At 35.6% G+C, this 21,062-nt stretch overlaps 3 protein-coding genes across 4 annotated transcripts; 2 read left to right on the top strand and 1 right to left on the bottom strand.

Annotated features, from left to right (window-relative positions):
- The first annotated feature begins 261 nt into the window (after positions 1 to 261).
- LOC132177359 (nucleobase-ascorbate transporter 6) lies at positions 262 to 5,155 on the top strand. The gene is made up of 15 exons (XM_059589634.2): positions 262 to 626; positions 916 to 1,056; positions 1,318 to 1,415; positions 1,525 to 1,701; positions 1,833 to 1,933; positions 2,294 to 2,369; positions 2,524 to 2,583; positions 2,665 to 2,849; positions 3,027 to 3,123; positions 3,655 to 3,741; positions 3,999 to 4,057; positions 4,154 to 4,245; positions 4,327 to 4,404; positions 4,507 to 4,667; positions 4,767 to 5,155. Exons 2-15 carry the CDS (start codon positions 933 to 935, stop codon positions 4,983 to 4,985), a joined length of 1,614 nt encoding a protein of 537 aa, XP_059445617.1. The 5' UTR covers positions 262 to 626; positions 916 to 932; the 3' UTR covers positions 4,986 to 5,155.
- A 9,254-nt stretch (positions 5,156 to 14,409) lies between these two features.
- Positions 14,410 to 15,985, top strand: LOC132179805 (uncharacterized). 2 transcript variants are annotated; one of them, XM_059592584.2, is made up of 3 exons: positions 14,410 to 14,910; positions 15,016 to 15,177; positions 15,619 to 15,730. In XM_059592584.2, the coding sequence occupies exons 1-3, from the start codon at positions 14,646 to 14,648 to the stop codon at positions 15,630 to 15,632; spliced, it is 441 nt and encodes a 146-aa protein (XP_059448567.1). In that variant the 5' UTR covers positions 14,410 to 14,645; the 3' UTR covers positions 15,633 to 15,730. The 2 variants fall into 2 exon arrangements, with proteins under 2 accessions (XP_059448567.1, XP_059448566.1); XM_059592583.2 differs by having other exon boundaries at positions 14,415 to 14,910; positions 15,016 to 15,167; positions 15,619 to 15,985.
- Positions 15,955 to 20,216, bottom strand: LOC132179806 (protein PLASTID REDOX INSENSITIVE 2, chloroplastic). The gene is made up of 3 exons (XM_059592585.2): positions 19,913 to 20,216; positions 19,713 to 19,811; positions 15,955 to 16,278 (listed from the first exon to the last, which is right to left on the bottom strand). The coding sequence occupies exons 1-3, from the start codon at positions 20,141 to 20,143 to the stop codon at positions 16,084 to 16,086; spliced, it is 525 nt and encodes a 174-aa protein (XP_059448568.2). The 5' UTR covers positions 20,144 to 20,216; the 3' UTR covers positions 15,955 to 16,083.
- Positions 20,217 to 21,062: the final 846 nt, after the last annotated feature.

Consider the following 21,062-nt stretch of genomic DNA (forward strand, 5'->3'; position numbering starts at 1 on the left):
AAAGAAAAGAAAAAAACAAGCAAATCTAAAAACCTCTTTATCGTTTTCTTCAAACTAGTTACAGTAAAAGACAACGTTGCTGTGGTAACTGGAAGACGAGGTAATAGAACAAAAGCTCTTGATTTTTAGCTGTCCTAGCTCAAATTTAAGTAATAAAATAAAAAAGCAGGTAATTAGATTGGTTAAGGTGACGGTGGAGAAGCCTTTATGCCAACTTTATCTTTAAGTGATTGAAGAAAGAAGGCAGACCCATAATAAAGAAATTGCCCCTCAGATTACAAAAGAAATGAAGAGATTCCTCTTGCTCGTTGAGAGTTTTTTTGGTTTTTTGGTTTTTTTTTTTTGGACTTTAGGAAATTAGGAGGGAAGGGCAAGCACACAGTGTCTCCTTTTGCTTTTTGTGTTTTCTTCTTTTTCATATCTTCACACTCACTTTTAAGTCTCTTGGGCTCCAAGTGGGTCTTTGAGCTGTAAAATAACGCATACATTACTTACATTAAACACACTCCAGATTCTCCCCAAGTTTTTCTAGCGTGTGAACTTTCGAGAGAAGAGTAGAGAGGGTGGTTGTTTTTCACTGCAATGCTTGCCTTCTGATAACTGCTACTCATATTATACTCCTTATTGTAAGTGAGTTTTGTTAGTCCTTATTTCAGTTATTTGCTTTGGTTGATGATCAGGAGGAAAAAAAAAAAAGAAAAAAAAAAAGTTACTTGCTTTGTGGGTTGGCGTGGTATACCAGTTGTTTTTGGGGTTTGTGAAATCTGGGTTTTCGTGAAGATTTTCTGATTTATTTTCTTCGTTTGGGGCTGTGAGAATTTTTTGGAGTTCGGGTTTTTGTTTGGATATTCAGAATAATTGTGGTGTGTAAAAGGTCTAATCTTTTTTCTTGGGTTTCTCTTTGAGAGAAAGAAGTAATCAGGACGAGAAGCATGGCAGGAGGAGGAGGTCATGGAGGACCTGCGCCACCGCCAAAACAAGAGGAGCTACAGCCACATCCTGTCAGAGATCAGCTACCAAGCATTTCTTACTGCATTACTAGTCCTCCTCCATGGCGTGAGTGTCTTTTTAATCTCGTTTACTTGAAAGATATCTTTCTAGTTTATGCAAACGCAAGTTTATTGATCAACAATCATTATATTCATGAGGCCCTTCTGTGCATTACTCTGCATTTGATGGTGGTGAACTTTTATGAAACTTTGTTGATAAACATAAAACTATTAAGTTTTTGTTTTTTAAAACAAACATTCATTTCTCAGAAATGTAATTGCTTTCAATTGAGGGCTTTTTTTTATTTTTTTATTTTTTTAAATGCAGCCGAGGCAATTCTACTTGGTTTCCAACATTACCTGGTGATGCTTGGCACGACAGTTTTGATTCCCACATCTCTAGTTCCGCAGATGGGAGGAGGCAATGTAAGCTTTGATAAGGACAATAACAATTGTACAACAGTTTTGCTGTTTCTTGTTTCCATATTATATTGGTTGTGATCCATAATTAAGAATGCGGTTTTTTCATTTTTAGGAGGAGAAAGCAAAAATGATTCAGACAATATTGTTTGTGGCTGGTTTGAACACATTGTTGCAAACGTTTTTTGGGACTCGCCTACCTGCTGTGATCGGAGCTTCTTATAGTTATGTGCCAACGACCATTTCAATCATTTTGGCAGGTCGATACAGTGACGTTTTGAATCCTCAAGAGGTTGTTTCATTGGAATCCCACCTAGTTTGGTGCCTTTTTACTGTTTTTTTGTTTTGTTGTTTTTTTTATTTTTTATTTTTATTTGTGATGAACCATAATCCTGGTTCACCTGATTTGTTATGTCCATACAGAAATTCGAAAGGATAATGCGCGGAATCCAGGGTGCTCTTATTGTTGCCTCAACTCTCCAGATTGTAGTTGGCTTTAGTGGCCTTTGGCGTAATGTTGCAAGGTTGGTTAGCACAGTGCAAGATGATTGAAATCAGCTGATTGGTGTTCCATTGCATATGTAGGAGTAATTTTAGAAACCACATTTTTACCTTACTATTATCCTATAGTTCTAACCAAACCTTGGATCAATCCTTGTTAAATAAAAAATAAAAAATTCAAGAGTTGGTTGGGACTGACATTAGTTATGGGATAAGAATGTGGTTTCTAGCATTACTCATAATATTTTCAATTAAACACAAACCTAATTGGGGCCCCAAAATGTTCAAAGATTGCTGGATTGGGTATGTTAATCATGCCTGTTATGCTGCAGTTCCTCCTATTCTTAAGTTGGTAAATTTTATGTTTCTTTATATTTATCCAGGTTCTTAAGTCCACTTTCTGCTGCCCCCCTGGTCGCTATGTCAGGTTTTGGGCTATATGAGTTTGGTTTTCCAGTGGTATGTATCTATGAATTTCCAATAACAAAAGAATGTCAATACCACTTCTTTCTCTCTGCTCTCGTCATCCCCAACACCCTCTTCCTTCCTTCTTTACTATCCCATTGAAATTGCATCTAATTTTATGTTATTGACTATGACTTCCAATGTCTAGCTTGCAAAATGTGTGGAGATTGGGCTGCCACAGCTCATCATTCTAGTATTATTTTCACAGGTAACTTTCAATCACCATTTGCAGTTATTTCTCTTTGCTATGCATAGGCGACCATTCTAAACATGAAGTCAACTATTGCAGTATTTACCTCATGTGATACATGGCAATAGACATGTCTTTGATCGCTTTGCCGTTATATTCTCGGTGGTGATTGTTTGGATTTATGCTCATCTGCTCACTGTGGGTGGGGCTTACAAGAATACAGGGCCTAAAACTCAATTAAGTTGTAGAACTGATCGTGCTGGAATCATTGGTGCTGCTCCATGGTAAGGCTCTTAGAGTTATTTTTCTACAGTTACGATGTTATTGTTTTACTGGATTTCAGTTCATAATTGCTTAGAGATGTTGCACTTGAACAAATTAGATTGTTTTCGTTAATTATGTGGGCAGTGTCCATTTGTTTCTTGTTTTCGTTTATTGATGTAAATCGCTGTTTGCTGCAGGATTAGAGTTCCATATCCTTTTCAATGGGGAGCTCCTACTTTTGATGCGGGAGAATCATTTGCTATGATGGCTGCTTCATTTGTTGCTCTTGTAGAGGTTGGTTTATGTTTGTACTCGTGAAATATATTACCATGAGCTCATTGTTACTTGTAGAATACTGTCAAGCACTTGGGTAGAGGTTGCTTTTGCCTTATGGAACACTTTCTTAAGCCACTTCAGGTTATCTGTTTGTTTTTCTCCTTCTAGCTAGGTGTTTTCTTTGTGTACCTAGGACGACTTATACTTTTTTCATACATGTTGATTACTTTAAAAAAAAAAACAAAATTTGTCAAGCAACACCCTGCTTCTTTTTTGTTATTGTTTATACAGCATCTTGAAGGCAAACCATTGTCTTAATATTTGTTAATAATCTGCTGAATTAAACTTTCCCCCTATTATAGGCAAATGCTTAAATTTTTGCTCTACTTATTGCTGTCCTCAAGAAAATAATAACCAAATTATTTTAATACTTGATTACGTGAAATTTCTTATAACTTTAGCAATATTTGGTAAGAGTGAAAAATGGGTTTATTGTTGTGTTGTCTTTATAAATGTGCTCATTTTTTGAATAATTTTATGATTGAACAGTCCACTGGCGCTTTCATTGCTGTGTCAAGGTATGCAAGTGCAACTCCACTGCCCCCTTCAATTCTTAGCCGTGGTGTTGGTTGGCAGGTAAACAGGTTATTATTTCTTTGCCTTCAGTTTTGCCCTCATCTATATAGGCGACTCCTTTCAAGATTATAGAATGAATAAATCAATGTGCAGCAATTTAATATCCAAGACCTCTAATTTTCCCTGCATATTTATCGAAACAATATGGTTAGCTGGTAGGATCTGACTATTATAACAATGTTTTTCTGGGTGATTTCATACCTGAAGAAGAAGAAATATTACTTTTTAACAATTGTATTGTAATTTTTGAATATCAGGGAGTGGGCATTCTGTTCTCTGGGATATTTGGAACTGGAAATGGGTCATCGGTTTCTGTGTAAGATTCTTGTTCAAAATCACCACATACATAGAAATATTCTGATTTATCAATACTCAGCTAACTTTTTTTCTACTGTTCTTCATTATACTCTAGTGAAAATGCAGGTTTGTTAGCATTGACTCGTGTCGGCAGCCGAAGGGTTGTCCAAATATCAGCTGGATTCATGATCTTCTTTTCCATCCTTGGTAAATGATTCATGTAATAGATTCACACTTAATCTCTCTCTCCTTGTTGAAAGTATGCATCTGACAAATGTGGCTCTCCAGGAAAATTCGGAGCCGTCTTCGCTTCAATCCCAGCTCCAATCATTGGAGCTTTATACTGCCTGTTCTTTGCTTACGTGGGTAGGTGTTATTATTAACTTATATGGAGCTGGTTCTATTATCATAATAGTTCAATTCCTCAAGGTTGGTTTGCTGAACATTTTTCATATTACACATGAACAGGTTCAGCAGGCCTCAGTTTTCTTCAGTTTTGCAATTTAAACAGCTTTAGAACAAAGTTCGTATTAGGCTTCTCAGTTTTCATGGGCTTATCAATACCTCAATACTTCAATGAGTACACAGTTGTCAACGGCTATGGTCCTGTCCACACAAGAGCAAGATGGGTACATACATACATGGCTTCTTCTTCTTCTTCTTCTTTTCCTTCATTGTGTCAAGTTATTGAGGGGTTTAATCAAATTTCTCATCTTTTTTTTTGGCAGTTCAACGATATGATCAATGTACCCTTCTCATCGGAACCATTTGTTGCTGGTTTATTGGCTCTGTTCTTGGACTTCACACTGCACCAGAAAGACAGCCAAACCAGGAGAGACAGAGGCATGCATTGGTGGGATAGGTTCCGGTCTTTCAAGACCGACACAAGAAGCGAGGAATTCTATTCTCTGCCCTTTAACCTGAACAAGTTTTTCCCTTCTGTTTGATCTTTGGGAAATGTAGCTTTGAAGTTGTGTAACCAAGTTATGTCCTACTCCTATGTATCTTGTTGTGGGCATCACATTCTGTAACAAGGATTGCATTTCTTCTTCCTTAATCGTTAAATTGTTATAACGCTGTAAATCAACTTAGTAGTATGAATATCTTTTTCTTCGCAGGACTTTGAGCAATCTTCTCTTTGGTTTAGTTATGCTTCCCTTGTGTATTATCTGCTAGGAGAGGATACCCCTCTCTGAGTTTCTATTAATGGGTTATGTCTAGGGCTGTATACAAACGAAACCAATCTCAAACGGGCTCTGGCTAGCCCGGCTTATTCAATAAGTAGTTTGGGGATAATATTATGCTCGATTATTAAATAAGGCATACTTGTAAAAACTTTGCTCGACTCTGTTAACACTTAAGCATAGCTCGTTAGCTAATAGGTTTGTATACGTTAACTATAGTTAATTATATACATATCAATCAAAGATCGTTATTTTTCTTTCCTTTTTTGATCAATCAGATGTTTTGGTGTATGCTCAATAGGATCTGTTGGTGCCTTGGCCTTTCGGTATAATAGAGAAGGTAGGACAGGTGCTTGTAAAAAGTTCTTAGAGAATTTGTAGCCCGTGAGAATGCTTTGTTAGTAGCTATAATGCTGGTAGATGAGGTGGTGTGTTTCTCTCAAAAGTGCAATTATATTTTATTTATTTGTCATTTATTTCATAGGAGCTGGTATAAGTATAGAGTATATTTTCTGTTAGGTGGCATGGTCATTAATTGCATTTTGAAACTGTGTTTGCTTGGAGCCCTTCGCTTATGAAACGAAAATAATGCATTTTATCTTCTCATTATTTGGTGGATGCTTTGATTCTCTAAACAGATTGAAGGAGCCCTAGAAGAGCCAAAGTGGGGGAGACGCAGCCCATAAGTGGATCCCACCTGGTTGCCTTTACACGTGCGGCCCTGGAAGTTACAAAATCCCTTGTATGATTGATGCATGCCCCCTTCAGATTCAATGTTACACTTCTGAAGGTACACTCAAAAGGATGGGAGAGGGAGAGGTGGGAGGAAGGAAACTCCTCCAGGAGGCCCTACAAGTTTTCTTTTTCCATTTTACTTTTTTTTTTTTTTTTTTTTTTTTAGACAAACAAAATAGGAAGAAAAAAAAAAAGTTACTGAGGGTTTCTTGCACTCTTTAGATGAGAAGAAATATGAGAATGCTTTCGTAGACATGATTGAAAGCGGTTCATTTAACAATACTTTGTGCCCTGGACACCTTTTCACATAAATGTTTTTTGCACTCTTTAGATATGAAGAAATATGAGAATGCTTTCATAGATATGATTGAAAGCGGTCAATTTAACAATATTTTGTGTCTTGGACACCTTTTCACATAAATGACATATGATGAATATCCGCGATAATCGGGCAATGTTCTAGTCTTGTCTATTTTTACTTTTTTCTAATTAATATGGGAAAAGGGTTAAAAAGGAGTGGTCTATTTTTTTACTTGATTGTTCATATTTATGCAGCCATTCAAGGGCAGTAATATAAATGATCAGTGCTTTAAGCACAATTAACTGTAGTGAGAAAAGGCACTAATTTACATGATTGACACCTAATCTAATTGTCTGTGTTAAAGCAATGAATTAGGCCGTTATGAAGAAGTGTGTCTGCTTAAACTTTAGACAGAATCATCTTTTATGCGAGTAAATCCAAAATGATATATGTCACAAGGGCGACCACCACAAAGCATTGTCTCCATGCTTGTTTCCTAGAACTGTCAAAGTATATGTTAATCACCTTTGCAATAATTTAGATCAATCTTCATTTAGCTCTATCTAATACAGATAAATTATCTGTATAACTCTTATTTGTGTCACATCATGGTTATCTATGTCTACTTCAAAAAAAAAAAAAAAAAAAATTAACATTAAAGATTGACGAGATTGGTGCATAGGCACATGTAAAATGTTACAATCTTTAAGTGTTTTTTATGACTTAAGTACAATCTTCATCATATATGTATAAGCTCTATTTTTACATGAAGTTTGTATATAGAAGCTTATATATCATTTGATATTAGAGCAAGTCACCACGTCGAATATGAGACCGGACACAACTCAAGTATGGGATTGAATGGGTTGTAGCTTTGTGATTGAATCACAAAGGGAAAAACCTATAGGTTGGATTAACATATCTCAGTATTATGTATAAACATAGTGTTAAGTCATTGAATATTGGTAGGTGAGTAAAGCTACTAAAAAAGAAATAGCTATCATTGGATCACTGTTGAAAAAGCGGGCAGTCATGGGTGTCGGTTGCTGAGTATGGTGCTATGTTATGATCTTAAGTGTCTTGCATGGTTTAATTATTATCTTTTATATATATTTGACTTAAGTATCATTTTAACTATGTGTAATTGTGTATGCGAATTATACCTGATAAAACTTGCACTTATGATATAAAATGACATTTTTTTTTTTCTAATTAAAAGGGGTAGGTCGGGAAGACCAATTGTGGCTATCCTACTTGGGGCGTGACCATAGTAGCACCTATCCGCATGAAGGGTCTAGACGGTGGGAACAAGGCATATATGTGGGGATTCTTCATTGCGGAGATTCGAACCCATGCCCTAAAACATGTCTTGACCACTTAAAAATTTTCTTTGACCATTGAACCACCATCCTTGATGATTGACCTAAAATGATATCCATGTTGAGGTCATAGGAACAATTAATCTTGATTGTTGTTGTTGTACTTTTCCCTCTTAAAGAAGAATCGGGCATTACAAGAGACGGCTTGGGTCCTTGGTGCAATCTATTAGAAATTGTTTCTTTTTTTTTGTTTTGTTTTTCTATTGAATTATAAATGGTTCCTTTGACCGAGTAATCATCACAATTCAATCTTTCTAAGTTCAATTTGAAGATTATATAATCTCATGATAAAAAATGCATCAACAGGCATCGTAAAAAACTTCTCGAGCCGATCACCCACACATGTGTTTGACCCAATCATGTTTTGGAAAGTTGCCAATATGACATTATGGCATGATTCATAAATCATATTATAATATACAAATACTAAAAGGAGAAAAACTATATATATATAGAGAGAGAGAGAGAGATCTCATCAAAGGAGATGGTTTTAATTAATTAATTAATGTTCAAAGAGCGTAGTGACTTATAAACTTTAATTGCCTCTCATCTTTCATATTGTTCTCATATGAATGGCAGCCCTCTGTAGGACAAATCTCCATCATGGTTGCTAAAGATTTATTCTTCCTTTTTTTTTTTTTTTTTTTTAAGCTAAAGAAGTTCTATCCCACTTGCTAAAATGCTATGCAGATGCTGCATTATCCATTTGAGGACCATTAAGTGCGCCATTATCTAGTTGAGAGAATATTCCATCAATTGATCATACCACTTTAATCACAAAATATTGACAGACACATGGAGTACTACCCTTTTCAGAAATTGATTTAACGCACACACACAACCCAAAATATTGATTTTATTATTATTATTATTATTATTATTATTATTATTATTATTTTTTTGGAAAAAAGGCAGGAAGGGGCAATTCGTGTAAGTTTTTTCCTTGGGCGTGACCATCGAGATTTTTACCCATTGTAAAATATTCGATTTGAGTCATATTTACTGTCTAGAAAAACAAGTCCATTACCACAACTCCATTAAAATACAAATTGATAAAATCTCTTCTTAATAGCATCTAGTTTACGGATTACTATCGGGAATAAGTTCGAACTTGTGATTACTAGAAAAAAAAAAAGGAGAAAGGAATTTAACTCTTTCCCTGCTGCTTTATCCCCCCCTAATTGAAGCCATGTATTGAAGTCTAGAGCCTATTTTTGGGCACGAAGAACAAGAAGCCAAAATGTAAACTAAGAGACGAAGAAATATGGGGATTAGACAGCAGGTGGGAAAATCTGGCTTCATCCATATCGTGTGTATCAGTGTATGAGAATCTTGACCCTGAAAATCGCTGAGAAATGGCCCCCACTCCCCCCGGTTCCGTCCCCATCGACAAGCTCCAAGCTTTTGTCTTTCCCGCTTCTTCCTTATTTATTTCTCTCTCCAAGAGTTGTGAGAGCTTTGCTCCCTCGGGAATCTCCTTCTCAAATATGTTATTTTTTTTTTAAGTTTTGATATGATAAACCCACGATATAAACGTAATACTATATATCATTATTCATTTATTAGTATAATATCTTAATTACTCTATATTCAAATATGGACCGACAATTCAGAATTAGGATCATTTTCGATTCATTTGAAATAGAGAACATCCAATTTTAAACTGTTGATATGATGGATCATAAAATCTTAGAGATAGTTAGCGTCTTAATGATAAATATGAGCCGTTTAATGGTCTAAATTGAATTTTAAAGTATCTAACGGTGTATATAATATTACATCATTTAAAATTTTTAAATGATGTAATACCATATATATATGTTGTGAATAATTCATCTACCTTTTTATTGAAATTGAGAGGATTCTGTTATCTTAAGGATATTGTTTGCCATAAATACCTAAGAACTTATGTGGCTTATATGCAGTTGAACCACTATGGTCTATCTTATATTGTCAAGAGTGTGTTTGTCCTTTGATTTTGCAGGCTAAATGCTTGTTTTTAAACAAAATCGCAGAAAATATTTAGTTAGGAAGCACATTTGATAAAAAAAAAAAATGGTGGTTTTAAAATGTGAAAAAAAAAAGTTTTTGCGTTAAAGGTAATTGGGTGCATTATATATATAATTTTAAAGGTCAAATCGCGTTTAAAAATGTAGAAACAATTAATCATTTATACATTTTACCAAACATTTAATTGCGTTTTCACTAACTATACGTTTTGAAATTGCTATTTTTTCTATAAAAAAAAAAAACTTGCATATTTTAAAATCACTAAACCGATTAGACACTTAGAAACATGATTGTAATTCTTATACTAAAATAGTTTTGAACCCTAATGCATTGTACGGGACATAAATGTTCCTAACAGACAGAAATTTGATTCTTTTTCTTTTGTTTTCCCTCTATTGTCTCAAGGATCTTTGACACTCTTAAATTAAATTGATTAATCTATTAGAGTAGTAGGCAATTAAAGTTTGTATTCTGCATTATGGGGGAAGAATGTGGAGAAAGCAACTTTACATCATGTCTTTTACATCAAGAACAATAGCCCCACTAACAAGAGCCCCCTAAGACTCCATTCTTTGCCCTAGGGTTTTAATTAGAAATTATAGAATGTTTTAAAGCCAAGGTACAGACACACAGGACCAAATTTTTTCTGCCCCCACCCACAAGCACCAAATAATGAAAAACCATAGACTTTTATTTCTTTTATTTCTTTTTTTAATTTTTTTTTTAAAGAACACAAATAGGGTTTGAATTCCATCAACTCCTATATTTAAAGCTCTCATTATTAATTTAAAATCAATGGCTTCCACATCCATTTGCATATAATATTGAAGCCTGTAGTCCCCTACATGAGTCATGCTTCAGCAAGAAACAGTCCATTCATCATTTAATACACAAAACCAGAGATCCCAAACATCTCACGTGGCTTACATTGACTGACATTATATTATTAATCACAGATGTTTATGTTTTTACACATGTGAATCTTAATTTGGAAGATCATTTTTCAAGCTTTGGGATTCTAACAAGTCTAGTTATACCAGATTTGCAGGAGTCAAAGATCTCCAGAAGCCTACCATTTCTCTCTGAAATCAATCACCTCCTGAATTTCCACGTTTTTTGTTTCATCATCTGGGGCTCCAAACCGACACTGCGACAGCGAGAAGGGAGTTGGTGAGTCTTGTTTACTTAACTTAAGCTTATAAGAAGAGTTGGGTGAATTTAATTATATAATTTTTTTTTTTTTTTTGTTACGTGTGGGTTTAAACTTTTTATTAATAGGCGACGCCAATACGTAAAATATTTAATTAAAATTGGGATGCACATTTGGTTATGATAACATATGAAGGGTCTGTTTGAGATTATGTTTGAGTGGCTAAAAAATGCTTTTAACACTAACAAAATCCGTTTGAAGAAAAAAGTATTAGTTTGGTAAAAAATTAAAAGTGCTTTTAATTGTCTAAAAAGCCTAAAAATTGTTAAAACGGACTTTTTGGCGAAAGCTTAAAAATGAAGTTTTTGCCCAAAAACGTTTTTTAACTTAAAAGCTCTATTTCTCAAATTCAATCCTAAACAGACTTTAAATCACAACTTATCTAAAAAGCTTAAGCTTATAAGAATTAGTAAATTTAATCATTTGTTAATATACTGATTACATTTTTTTTTAGGATAAGTGGTAATTTCAGTCCGGCTTTACAATTTTGCTGGTTAAATACATGTATATAAACAAAATTATAAAAAAAGTATTGTATTTAAGAGTGCGTTGAGTTAAAACTTTCAGATTAACAAGAAGAAAGTTTAACTGGAATGAATCAAAATTTATCTTCTACTATTGATCGGTATAAGCATAAACAACTCCGAATTTGATCGATTTTTCAACAAATAAGCACTCGAGTCAATACAATCATATTTGGGAAGATAGTTAGAGAAGTCACAAAATTCTATAATTTTGATTATAAAATTAATAAATCCAAAAATGATGAATTTATTTTTAGAAATGCATGATTTTATAGACTGAACTTTCATTTTATTAAATGCTTAATTACATTTTTCTGAGCCTACACTAATTGAAACTTCTAAAAAAAAAATTTTAAAAAAAATTCCTAAGTGAAGTTATTGCTTAGTAGTTATTTAATTAGAGAAATGTTGTAATGATTTGGTCAGCATCGCTTTCCACAAACTTGCACAAAGAAGGAACCTGAGGCCCAGCATTCAAACAAAGTTGAGCTGTTTAAGAAGAAGCCTAAGCCTAATGTTGCTTTATACAAATATAAAAGCATCCCAAGGAAAAATCTTAATTATTTTCTAATACGTCACTTTGAGTTTACTTAAATTGCATTGTACTTATTAAAATAAATAAATAGCATTGGCCTTTGAAGCTTTCACAAAAAGTTGTGCACTGTAGTGTTTAATATTCCGCAAGTAGACGGACGGTGGGGGCTTCCTTTGCCCTCCCACTAAGTTTAATGATTCCAAAAAAAAAAATTATTGTTCCCAATAATTGACAAGACCAGAAATTATGAAGAAATTAGTAGGTGCCACGTGAAACTAATAAGGGATGATTGCTGTTATTATTACGTGCCACTCATATTTATAAATTAACGTGATAGTTCATATAGGTTATAATTAAATTTAATTATTTATTAATTAATATAATATGTGTGCATAATTAAAATTAAAATTTTAAATAAGAGAAGTGGAACTTTACCTTCACTTTCCAACATTAACAAAAACAGTCTCAAGCCTTGTGAAACCCTAAACCTCCCTTTAGAGCGCCGCCGCCTCGGGGGAGGAGGGATGCCCGTTGCCTGCATCCCTCCTCCCTTGTTTCCCAATTTTTGTTTTAGGTTTGTTTCTGTCTTTAGTGTTTTCTGTTCTGTTGTGCTTATATTCTCTCTCGGTGGGTACTGCTTTTGGAGGTTTTCACTCAAACTCTCCCCCTCCTTGTTTGTTTGTGTGTGCCGCCGATCTCCTCCGCGCTCGCTTCGCTGCTCACTGCTTGCTGTTGGGTTTTTTCACGCGCCCCTCCCACGCCAAGCTTTTTGTACCACCTTCCGTGGCGGTTTCCGACTAGCTCGCGATCGCCCTCCTCCAGCTGTCATGACCCGTTTTGAGTGTTTTTCACATTTATTTTCCTGTTTTGTTGTTTTTCTGTTTTGTATTTCCTTTGAGTTCCCCTGTATTTAGTTTTATTTGCTGTAATTTCTTTTCCTGCATTATTTTTATTGTTCCCTTTATTTTCCTGTATGGTTTTATTTATACTTGTAATAAGGCTTTCTCCTCCTGCTTTGTTGCGCCCGGTTGCTACCCGATATTACTGGTCCAAACCTTTGGGTTGTGGATATGAAACTTATCCTGGCTTTCGAGTCGAGGAGGATGAGAATCGGCTTGTGGGTTTTGCTCTCAAGGCCGAGGAATAAGTATCGGCTTGGGGGTTTTGCTCTCAAGGCCGAGGAATAAGCGCTACCTATGCATTAGATGGTGTCTGTTTGATACAGATCTAAGTTTTCAACCTGATATAGTCATAGGTTAGCGGATGCTGTGTTTTGGTTGATTTTGTCTGTTGTTGATGACTGTATTTTTAGCTTCAGCTATGATTTACTTCTGAGCTTTTTGCTCTGTTTGTAAGAGCTTTAGGCTTGCAACTTTTATCAATGAATGAATATGATATATTTCAAAAAATAAATAAATAAATAAGAGATGAGACAAAACTATAATAAAACAAAACACTTTTTTGGGAGGAAAAAACTAATTTTAGAAGATTTATTCAAAAATAAAAAACATATATAATCATTTGTTCGTAAGAAACTTATAGTAAAAAAGTAGAAAAATGCTTACCGTACTAACTTTCATGCAAACTAATGTGGTAGTATATGGTAAAATAAGTAAGAGTCTATGGTAAAATAATCAAGAGTATATGGTTGACAAACCAACCATTAATTAATTAAATTGAAAAATAATTTTTTTTTGTTTAATTATTTTATTAATTATGATTTATGGATCCGGATCTCCCATCAATTTGTAGTCTTAACGTAAGTAGAAAATGTGAGAGAGCCATATGAGACTCACTTGGCCGGTTGGCCCAGCAAGTGGGCATGCTACTAAAGATGTATTCGACAGGCAAATCTTATATTTGCTACTAAAATTATTAGCAATTCGGACAATAAAATTGCTCAAAATACTTATCTATGAATTATCACGTTAATTTATTAAAATATATATATATATATATATATATATATATATATATATATTTTACAACTATTTCTGTATTTCACATTACTTATTATTTAAAAAAAAAAAAAAAAAAAAAAATCTTGGAATTGAAGAATAAAAATATTATATATAACATTTGTACAAAAGTCTGTGGAACATTTAAAGAGTAGCAGTTGTTTGGAGATAAGCCAAAAGTACGAAAACTGCGTGTCAAACGCAGATAAGGTGGTGCACTGTCCTCGTCCACCCAAAAGAATCGTATTCACACGCACGTACGTACGCACGCACGCACGCTTTGGTTTGGGTCGGCAAAAATGTATTTATTTATTTTATTAACTTGGGGCGTTTGTTTTGTTTGTTTAAGAATTAAGATTAAAAACCATTGTCTTTCCCAAAGTCTAAACCTTGACCCCGTCGACACCGCCGAGCAGGTACGTCCAATTTCCAACCTTCTCACATTTATCCACGTGGCAATCACACCCGCTTTGGCCTCATCTCACTACTACAAAGCCCACTACTATTTATATTAATTCTCCTCACTCTTCGGTCACCATAATTATTATATCCCATGCCGTTTAATGTCAATTTGATATTTCGCAAGCATAGGTTGGTTGGGGACGGCCAGCTGAGAAAGACCCGTTTTTACTATATCTGTTGGGGTGGGAGAGCTGTATAGAAAGAGACTGCTGCTTGCTCCACCTCCCTCCCTCCTTCCTTCCTTCCTTGTCCCTTATCTTTATTCAATATCCTAGCTCTAGAGAGAAAAAGAAACAAAAAGAGAGAGAGATGGGGAACTGCCAGGCCATAGATGCTGCAGCCCTGGTTATACAGCACCCCAGTGGGAAGATAGAGAGGCTGTATTGGCCTGTAGGCGCAAGTGAGGTGATGAAGATGAACCCGGGTCACTATGTTTCATTGATCATCCCTTTGCCCGTGCCTGATGAAGAGAACCAGCAGGAGCAGAAGACCGTGCGGTTCACCCGCGTTAAGCTTCTCCGGCCGAGTGATACTCTTGCTCTTGGTCATGCTTATCGCCTCGTAACCACTCAAGGTATATATATATACCTGTGTTTTCTTCGTGAACTCGTTTTGATTAGCTTGACTCGGTTCTGGAGAATCTGTATTTGTTTTTATTAATGTTTGATGCTGGTTGCAGAGGTTATGAAGGTGCTGCGGGCCAAAAAGAACGCCAAAACGAAGCAGCAGCAGCCAGAATCATCTGAGAAGCCACAGACAGTGCTGCCAGAGAAGCGGAGTACTTCAGATTGTGAGGCAGAAGGGAAGTCTGACAAGGAGAAGACATGCCAGGTATTCATCAGTAAGCCATTATCACCCAAGTTCTATATATTAGCTGTGCCTTCTTTTTTCTTTTTCTTTTTTTTAAAAAAAATAAAGTTGTTAATACTGCGACAATATCTGAGATGGTGAACTGGCTGTAATCCACAACCATGCCGCTTGAATTATTTATTTGTGCTCATTCGAGCTGTCTGTGTCTTCAAACAGAACACAAGCATCTAATCCTTCTTGTCGAAGAGAACCCATTAATTTAACCACTTAATTATCAAAGTTATCTTAGTATAGCAGATCATGAGTGGCTAGGTTTCAACCAACGGTCAATTGGCTTCGTGATTTGAATCCAAATAAATTAGCTAGCTGAGGGAGAAGATAAGGGTCTGCTGATGTCTTTATCAACACCAGCAAAAAATTTTCTTCTTCTCATTCATGAGTACTCAACCTATAACCTCGCCAAAAATTTCAGGGGATGAAACATGAAAGACAACGAGCAAGGACACCATCAACGAACTCTGCTGCTGCAATGAGGTCAAAATCTTGGCGCCCCTCATTACAGAGCATCTCTGAGGCCGGAAGCTGATCATTGGAAGTTTGTTTGGTAGTTTCAGGCATTGAATTGTAACATGCAGTGTGTTCATAAGGTAAAGGGACTGACTTTCAGTCCCTGATGTCCTACATAGTCGGACTCCAAGGTGTGCAAATAGATTCACTAAATCCATGGAGATCCAGAGATTTCAAATTCAAACCATTTTCTAGTAGCTTCAAAAGGAGCAATGAATCTTACATTGTAACGCCAGTAATATATAGTGATGGATACAGATCTTGCCTCCACATTTTCCTTTTTTGACTTTCATGACAAAGGAATCAGCAGTTTAAAATACACCCATGAGACATTATTAACTTGCCTAATAATCCAAATTATGAAAAGAAATCACATTGTTAGTTTAGAGTTCCAAACTTCCCAATCCTGATCGACATAGTTTTGAGCCCATAACAGGGCTGCCCTTGCTGCAAAAGGTGCTCCAGGTAATTTTTTGTCCTTGATAGCAACCAACATATTCGTGAAAGGTTCCACCAATAATGTCCCGGGCCCCCCATAGTCCTTGAGCAAGAATTCACTAAATATCTGGCATGCATTTACACTAGTTACACCAGCTAATTCACAAGAAAAATCAACTTGGACATTTTGGATCTTTCACTCTCAGCTCAAAGCATAACACATACAGTAGAGGTAATATGACAAAACATTGCCAGTATTGGGCCAAACGTGCACATAAAGTTAGAACAATCTGATGGAAGCTGTCTGGAAAATAGTGCTGATTTTGTAGTTAGGTCAGATTTCTCTTTTTGGAGTCAATAATTGAACGATTTTCAAGTTTCAGCAAAAGCAAGGCCCCCCAAGAGAAAAGAAAGGGAATATATGCTTGCTTCTTTCAGCAGAATCAAAACCGTGAAAACTATCCCAACTGAGATTTGGAGCAGTGCGATTTAAGCAATCTGTGATGACTTGAAAATTCAGATTATGGTTCATATGCTGATGAATGATGATCACCAGCTTTCTCCATTAGCCATAAGAAATATTTTCTTAAATAGCAATAAGAGACCCCATATAACAGAAAGACATTAAAATTCTGTGATGAAACGACAAAAGGAAGATACAAAATCTACTTTTTCCTCAATAGTGCACCCAACCAAAACATAAATTAGAGTCAATTTCACATCTTAATCCTCTATTTTGTTGTTACCAGTAAAACGCCTATTGGAAAAGCTTTGAACTATTTTCAAGTCAAGCAAAAGCCAAGCTTCCTAAGAGAAAAGAAAGGGAATAAATGCTTGCTTATTTCAGCAGAATCAGTACCGTGAAAACTATCCCAGCTGAGACTAGGGGCAGTGTGATTTAAGCAAGCTGCCATCACTAGAAAATTCTGATTATGGTTCATATGCTGATGAATGATGATGACCAGCATTCTCCATTAGCCATAAGAATTTTTTGGCCAAGTAGCCATAAGAGATCACATATAATAGAAAGACAATATAAGATTCTGTGATTGAAATGACACAAGGAAGATACAGAATCTACTTTTTTCTTAACAGTGCACGCAACCAAATATAAACTTGTATAAATTTAAAATCTCAATCTGCTATTTTGTTGTCACTGATAAGATGCCTATTGGAAATGCTTACTTTCCATAAAGCATGACCATTAACGACTATACTATTAGCAAAGAATCTGAAAATTTCTCTCTTAAGCTGATTGATCCACCTACATACTCAAGCTTCATGTTCATAGGATGTGCTTAACTAATCATTTGCCTTAGCCTTAGCCTGCCACCAACATAAACATCATTATTCGAACCACTATCATACTCGCATATTGAATGATTACTGATAAATAACTAAGATATTCCATCACATACTGCAGAATATCTTTGTGGAAAGCTGACTGCTTGTGTATAATCTCTACAATCTTTTATCTCAGAACACATTTAAGATAAAGATCAAAACTTAATTTTTCCCCCAATCTCTTCCAGTCTTTCTCACTTCCCAGATGTAAGTGCTATTGCCGTTGCCATGTATCACCTATGGCTTCTCCAAAATTTCAACCAATTCAGCTAGTCAAAAGCCACATCTCTGCACACGCCTATAACCAAGTGTGGGAAGTCTCAGCTGGTGTCTGGGTTTAAAATGTGTCAAACAATTATTTTTTTTTTTTTTTTTTTTTTTTAAAAAAAAAAAACTAAGTGTAAAATGAAAAGAAGAAGAAATTTGAATGAGCCAACTCAGTGGGCCAGTAGCACTGTTTGGCATAACTAGAGTTTGCACTAACCCAATACTCCCTACCTTAATTAGCTGAACAGATGAATACTGTTGATAATTGTCAACAATTGTGAAGATAATTGCTGAAAAATATAAATATTCAAGTTGGTGGGTTCAAGTCATATTTATCTATAAGAGGATAAGGTTAGTTTTAAAAGGAGTCCAAGAACAACTTGGAATTGGATTTTTGGAGAAAACGTGTATGGGTAAACATGTGGGCCGCAATGTTTATCTTCATCACGAAAAAGACTGTGTATTCATGATGGTTTCGTTTTCCCTGCAACAATTGAATTAAAATTGTTCTCCTATTTTTTGTGATTAAGCCTCTATAAAAGGACATGTAGTCCTTGGTTGAGATCATCCGGAAAATCCAAATTGGTGAGAGCATTTTGTGGCATTTACGAAGTGTAGAGAGTTTTTCTTTACTGGGTATTTGAACGGGAAAATTGAGTGGGGTATACAAGGGGTTAAGAACTTGGGTTTGGAATATTAAACTTGAGCGGTTCAGGTTAGAACCATTGTACTCAATATTTCTCAATAGTAAAGGAGACCGGATCACGCCCCGTGAACGTAGGCATGTTGTCGAACCACGTAAACTCTTTGTGTACGTGTGTGATTGGTGTGTGTTCTCGTGTGTTTTCTTTCCAAACTTGTCTTTCGCATAAAGATCTTGTGGAAATTAGTTGCCAATTAATTATTAATTTTCCCAACTGAATACATCATACAATGGTTGAATTCAAATTAGATCAAGGGACATTTAACTCAGATTCAGAACCACATCTCATATCAGTAATCCAGTCTCAATCACCATAAGAATAGATTAGGATTATTTGCTTCCACTAGGATTATTTGCTTCCATCTCATATCAGTAATCCAGTCTCAATCCAGTCTCAATTATTATTTGTTTGGGTGTTTAGTAAGTGTTTTTGTTGTAAGTTTTTTGTTTGAGTGATGTGTGAGAGAAAAATGAAAAAAAATAATAATAATTTTGAAAATATGTTTATTCTTTTTGGGAGAAGTAAAGATAAGAGGGAGAGGGGAAAAGTGTTTCCCAAACACACCCTCGACTGGAAGAAAACAGTGAAGATGGAAATTTCAATGCAAAGATGGCCCGGCTCGAAACAATCAGTCAGGTTATCTTTTGTCTAGCACTTATCACAGCAACCACGGAATCAGTATCCTTCCAAAAAGAGGCACGTGGGTTAGAAAGATATCTCAAAATTATAGAGCTTCACGCGCTCCAAGAACCTGACCAATTTTTCTCTTGAGAACTTTTCCAAGAGTCTCATACAACTGACTGAAACGTGGACCACCATGAGACAACCTTTCTAAGTGAAATCTTAATACGTTAATTGGTCAAGGCAAAATCTTTTATCTGCAATGTCCTTCACTCAAGACTTTTTCACGAGTGGGTAGTGCTCAAGTGCTACTTGATTTATGAGTAGCAAAATCAGCTAGCCAAAAATATGATCCTACTTGCAAGTGCATAATATGCAATAATACCCACTTCAAATATCACTCAGATAACCAAAAAGCCGCCATTGACAAATTCCATTCTCTAACGAAACTAATTATGTCACACACAATCTCATTCAGATGATTATCCAGCATGCACCAAACCAAATAATGATTCTCGTTTCTCCAAAGAAAAAAAAAAAACACATTAATTAATTGCTTCAAATAACCAACACCCACTGACAATATTACTCTGAAATTTGGTATACAAAGTGAAAGAGTACCAACCTCTGCACAGACATCTATGACCGCATCAAGTTCATCACCGAACGTGTCCTTGTCCTTCAAAAGCTTCCTCAGAAGCTCAGCCCTGAACTTCTGGGTCTCCTGCAACAGTATATAGTTAACAATAAGGCATATAAAACACGTAAACACCAAGAAAATTCACAGACATGCATTTACTGTCACAGACGCAGAGTCGTACTCACAGCTTCAGCGAATTCGGGGATGGGGTCGGGGTACACGTACTGCCGGGGCGGTGAGGCTCTGAGAGGGTTTGCGAAAGCAGATTGGTAGATGGGTTTTACTGAGAGAGTGGGGGAAGAAGGTGCAGAGGAACGGCGGCCTAGGATAAGGGAGGCGGTGCGCAGGATAAGATTGTTGGATTTGGCGGGAGGGATTACAGGGGTCGAGATTAGATTGGAGGTGTAGAGCGCCATTGGAAATTTGCTGGTACAGGTTAAGAAGCCTGTGCTTCTTTGCGAAGCTACGGTCAGTGATTAGATGTTAAGATGGTTGGTTACATGCGTTTATCCGTTCATGTTGGTTTATTTTAGGTTCCCGAACCGCTCAAATATTACTCCATTGTTAATGTTTTTTCAAACTGAATGAATCAATATCCTTCCGAACTAAAAAATAAAATAAAATAAAAATTGCCAATGTCTCAGCTAATAAAAAATAATTTTTTTAATAAGACCAAAATATTTTTATAAATAAAAAAATAAATTAAAAACTAAAAAAGTGAAAGTAAAATAAAACAACTATTTTTTTTTTCTTAAAAAAAAGAAGGTTGCGGCCAGGCCATCCGCTTGGCCAAATGAGAGTGGCTCATTTACCCTCTTTGGCTAGCGTGAGAGTAGCTTAAACCAACCCAAATGAGACTATTAGGAGTAGTTTGGCAACTCAATTTTATTTTTAAATGAATGGGTAATCGAACCACCCCAAATGGCTATAGAATAGTTCGGTCACCCTCAAGCTGACTTGAGAAGCGGTGGTTTGATCACATACTGAAACCTCATTTTTAATGTTTTTTTTTTTTTTTTTTTTTGTATTTTTATAGATAGGGATAAATATATTTTTCCCTTTATTTCTTATCTTAGTCAAATATTTCATGTGTGCAATTTCTTAATTTAACAACATTATCGCTCCTGCTTCATCTACCAGACTACCACTCTCTGCTCATGTAGGTGCTTACTCCTTGCTCTTTAGTAGAGCCTAAAGGCTCTTAGTTTTGTTGAGTAATAGTTTTTGAAAGTCTTGAATGAGCCCCTTGAAAGCTTGATACCAAATTATACCTCACGTATGGAAAAGTCTTACATGTGACACGTATTAGGTTGTTGCTAAAGTGACTGTTTCCTC

This window comes from Corylus avellana, chromosome 4, assembly GCF_965113065.1.
Source record: "Corylus avellana chromosome 4, dhCorAvel1.hap1.2, whole genome shotgun sequence".
Taxonomy (NCBI): Eukaryota; Viridiplantae; Streptophyta; class Magnoliopsida; order Fagales; family Betulaceae; genus Corylus; species Corylus avellana.

Excerpts from the sequence above, each read along its gene's own strand:
- LOC132179805 (XM_059592583.2), top strand. The coding sequence starts at position 14,646 with ATGGGGAACTGCCAGGCCATAGATGCTGCAGCCCTGGTTATACAGCAC. Across the intron at positions 14,911-15,015 it reads TCGCCTCGTAACCACTCAAG|AGGTTATGAAGGTGCTGCGG; the intron begins GTATATATATAT and ends TGCTGGTTGCAG. Across the intron at positions 15,168-15,618 it reads ACAAGGAGAAGACATGCCAG|GGGATGAAACATGAAAGACA; the intron begins GTATTCATCAGT and ends CAAAAATTTCAG.
- LOC132179806 (XM_059592585.2), bottom strand. The coding sequence starts at position 20,143 with ATGGCGCTCTACACCTCCAATCTAATCTCGACCCCTGTAATCCCTCCC. Across the intron at positions 19,812-19,912 it reads TCCCCGAATTCGCTGAAGCT|GAGACCCAGAAGTTCAGGGC; the intron begins GTGAGTACGACT and ends ATACTGTTGCAG. Across the intron at positions 16,279-19,712 it reads TCATAGATGTCTGTGCAGAG|ATATTTAGTGAATTCTTGCT; the intron begins GTTGGTACTCTT and ends AATGCATGCCAG.
- LOC132177359 (XM_059589634.2), top strand. The coding sequence starts at position 933 with ATGGCAGGAGGAGGAGGTCATGGAGGACCTGCGCCACCGCCAAAACAA. Across the intron at positions 1,057-1,317 it reads TACTAGTCCTCCTCCATGGC|CCGAGGCAATTCTACTTGGT; the intron begins GTGAGTGTCTTT and ends TTTTAAATGCAG. Across the intron at positions 2,850-3,026 it reads ATCATTGGTGCTGCTCCATG|GATTAGAGTTCCATATCCTT; the intron begins GTAAGGCTCTTA and ends TGTTTGCTGCAG.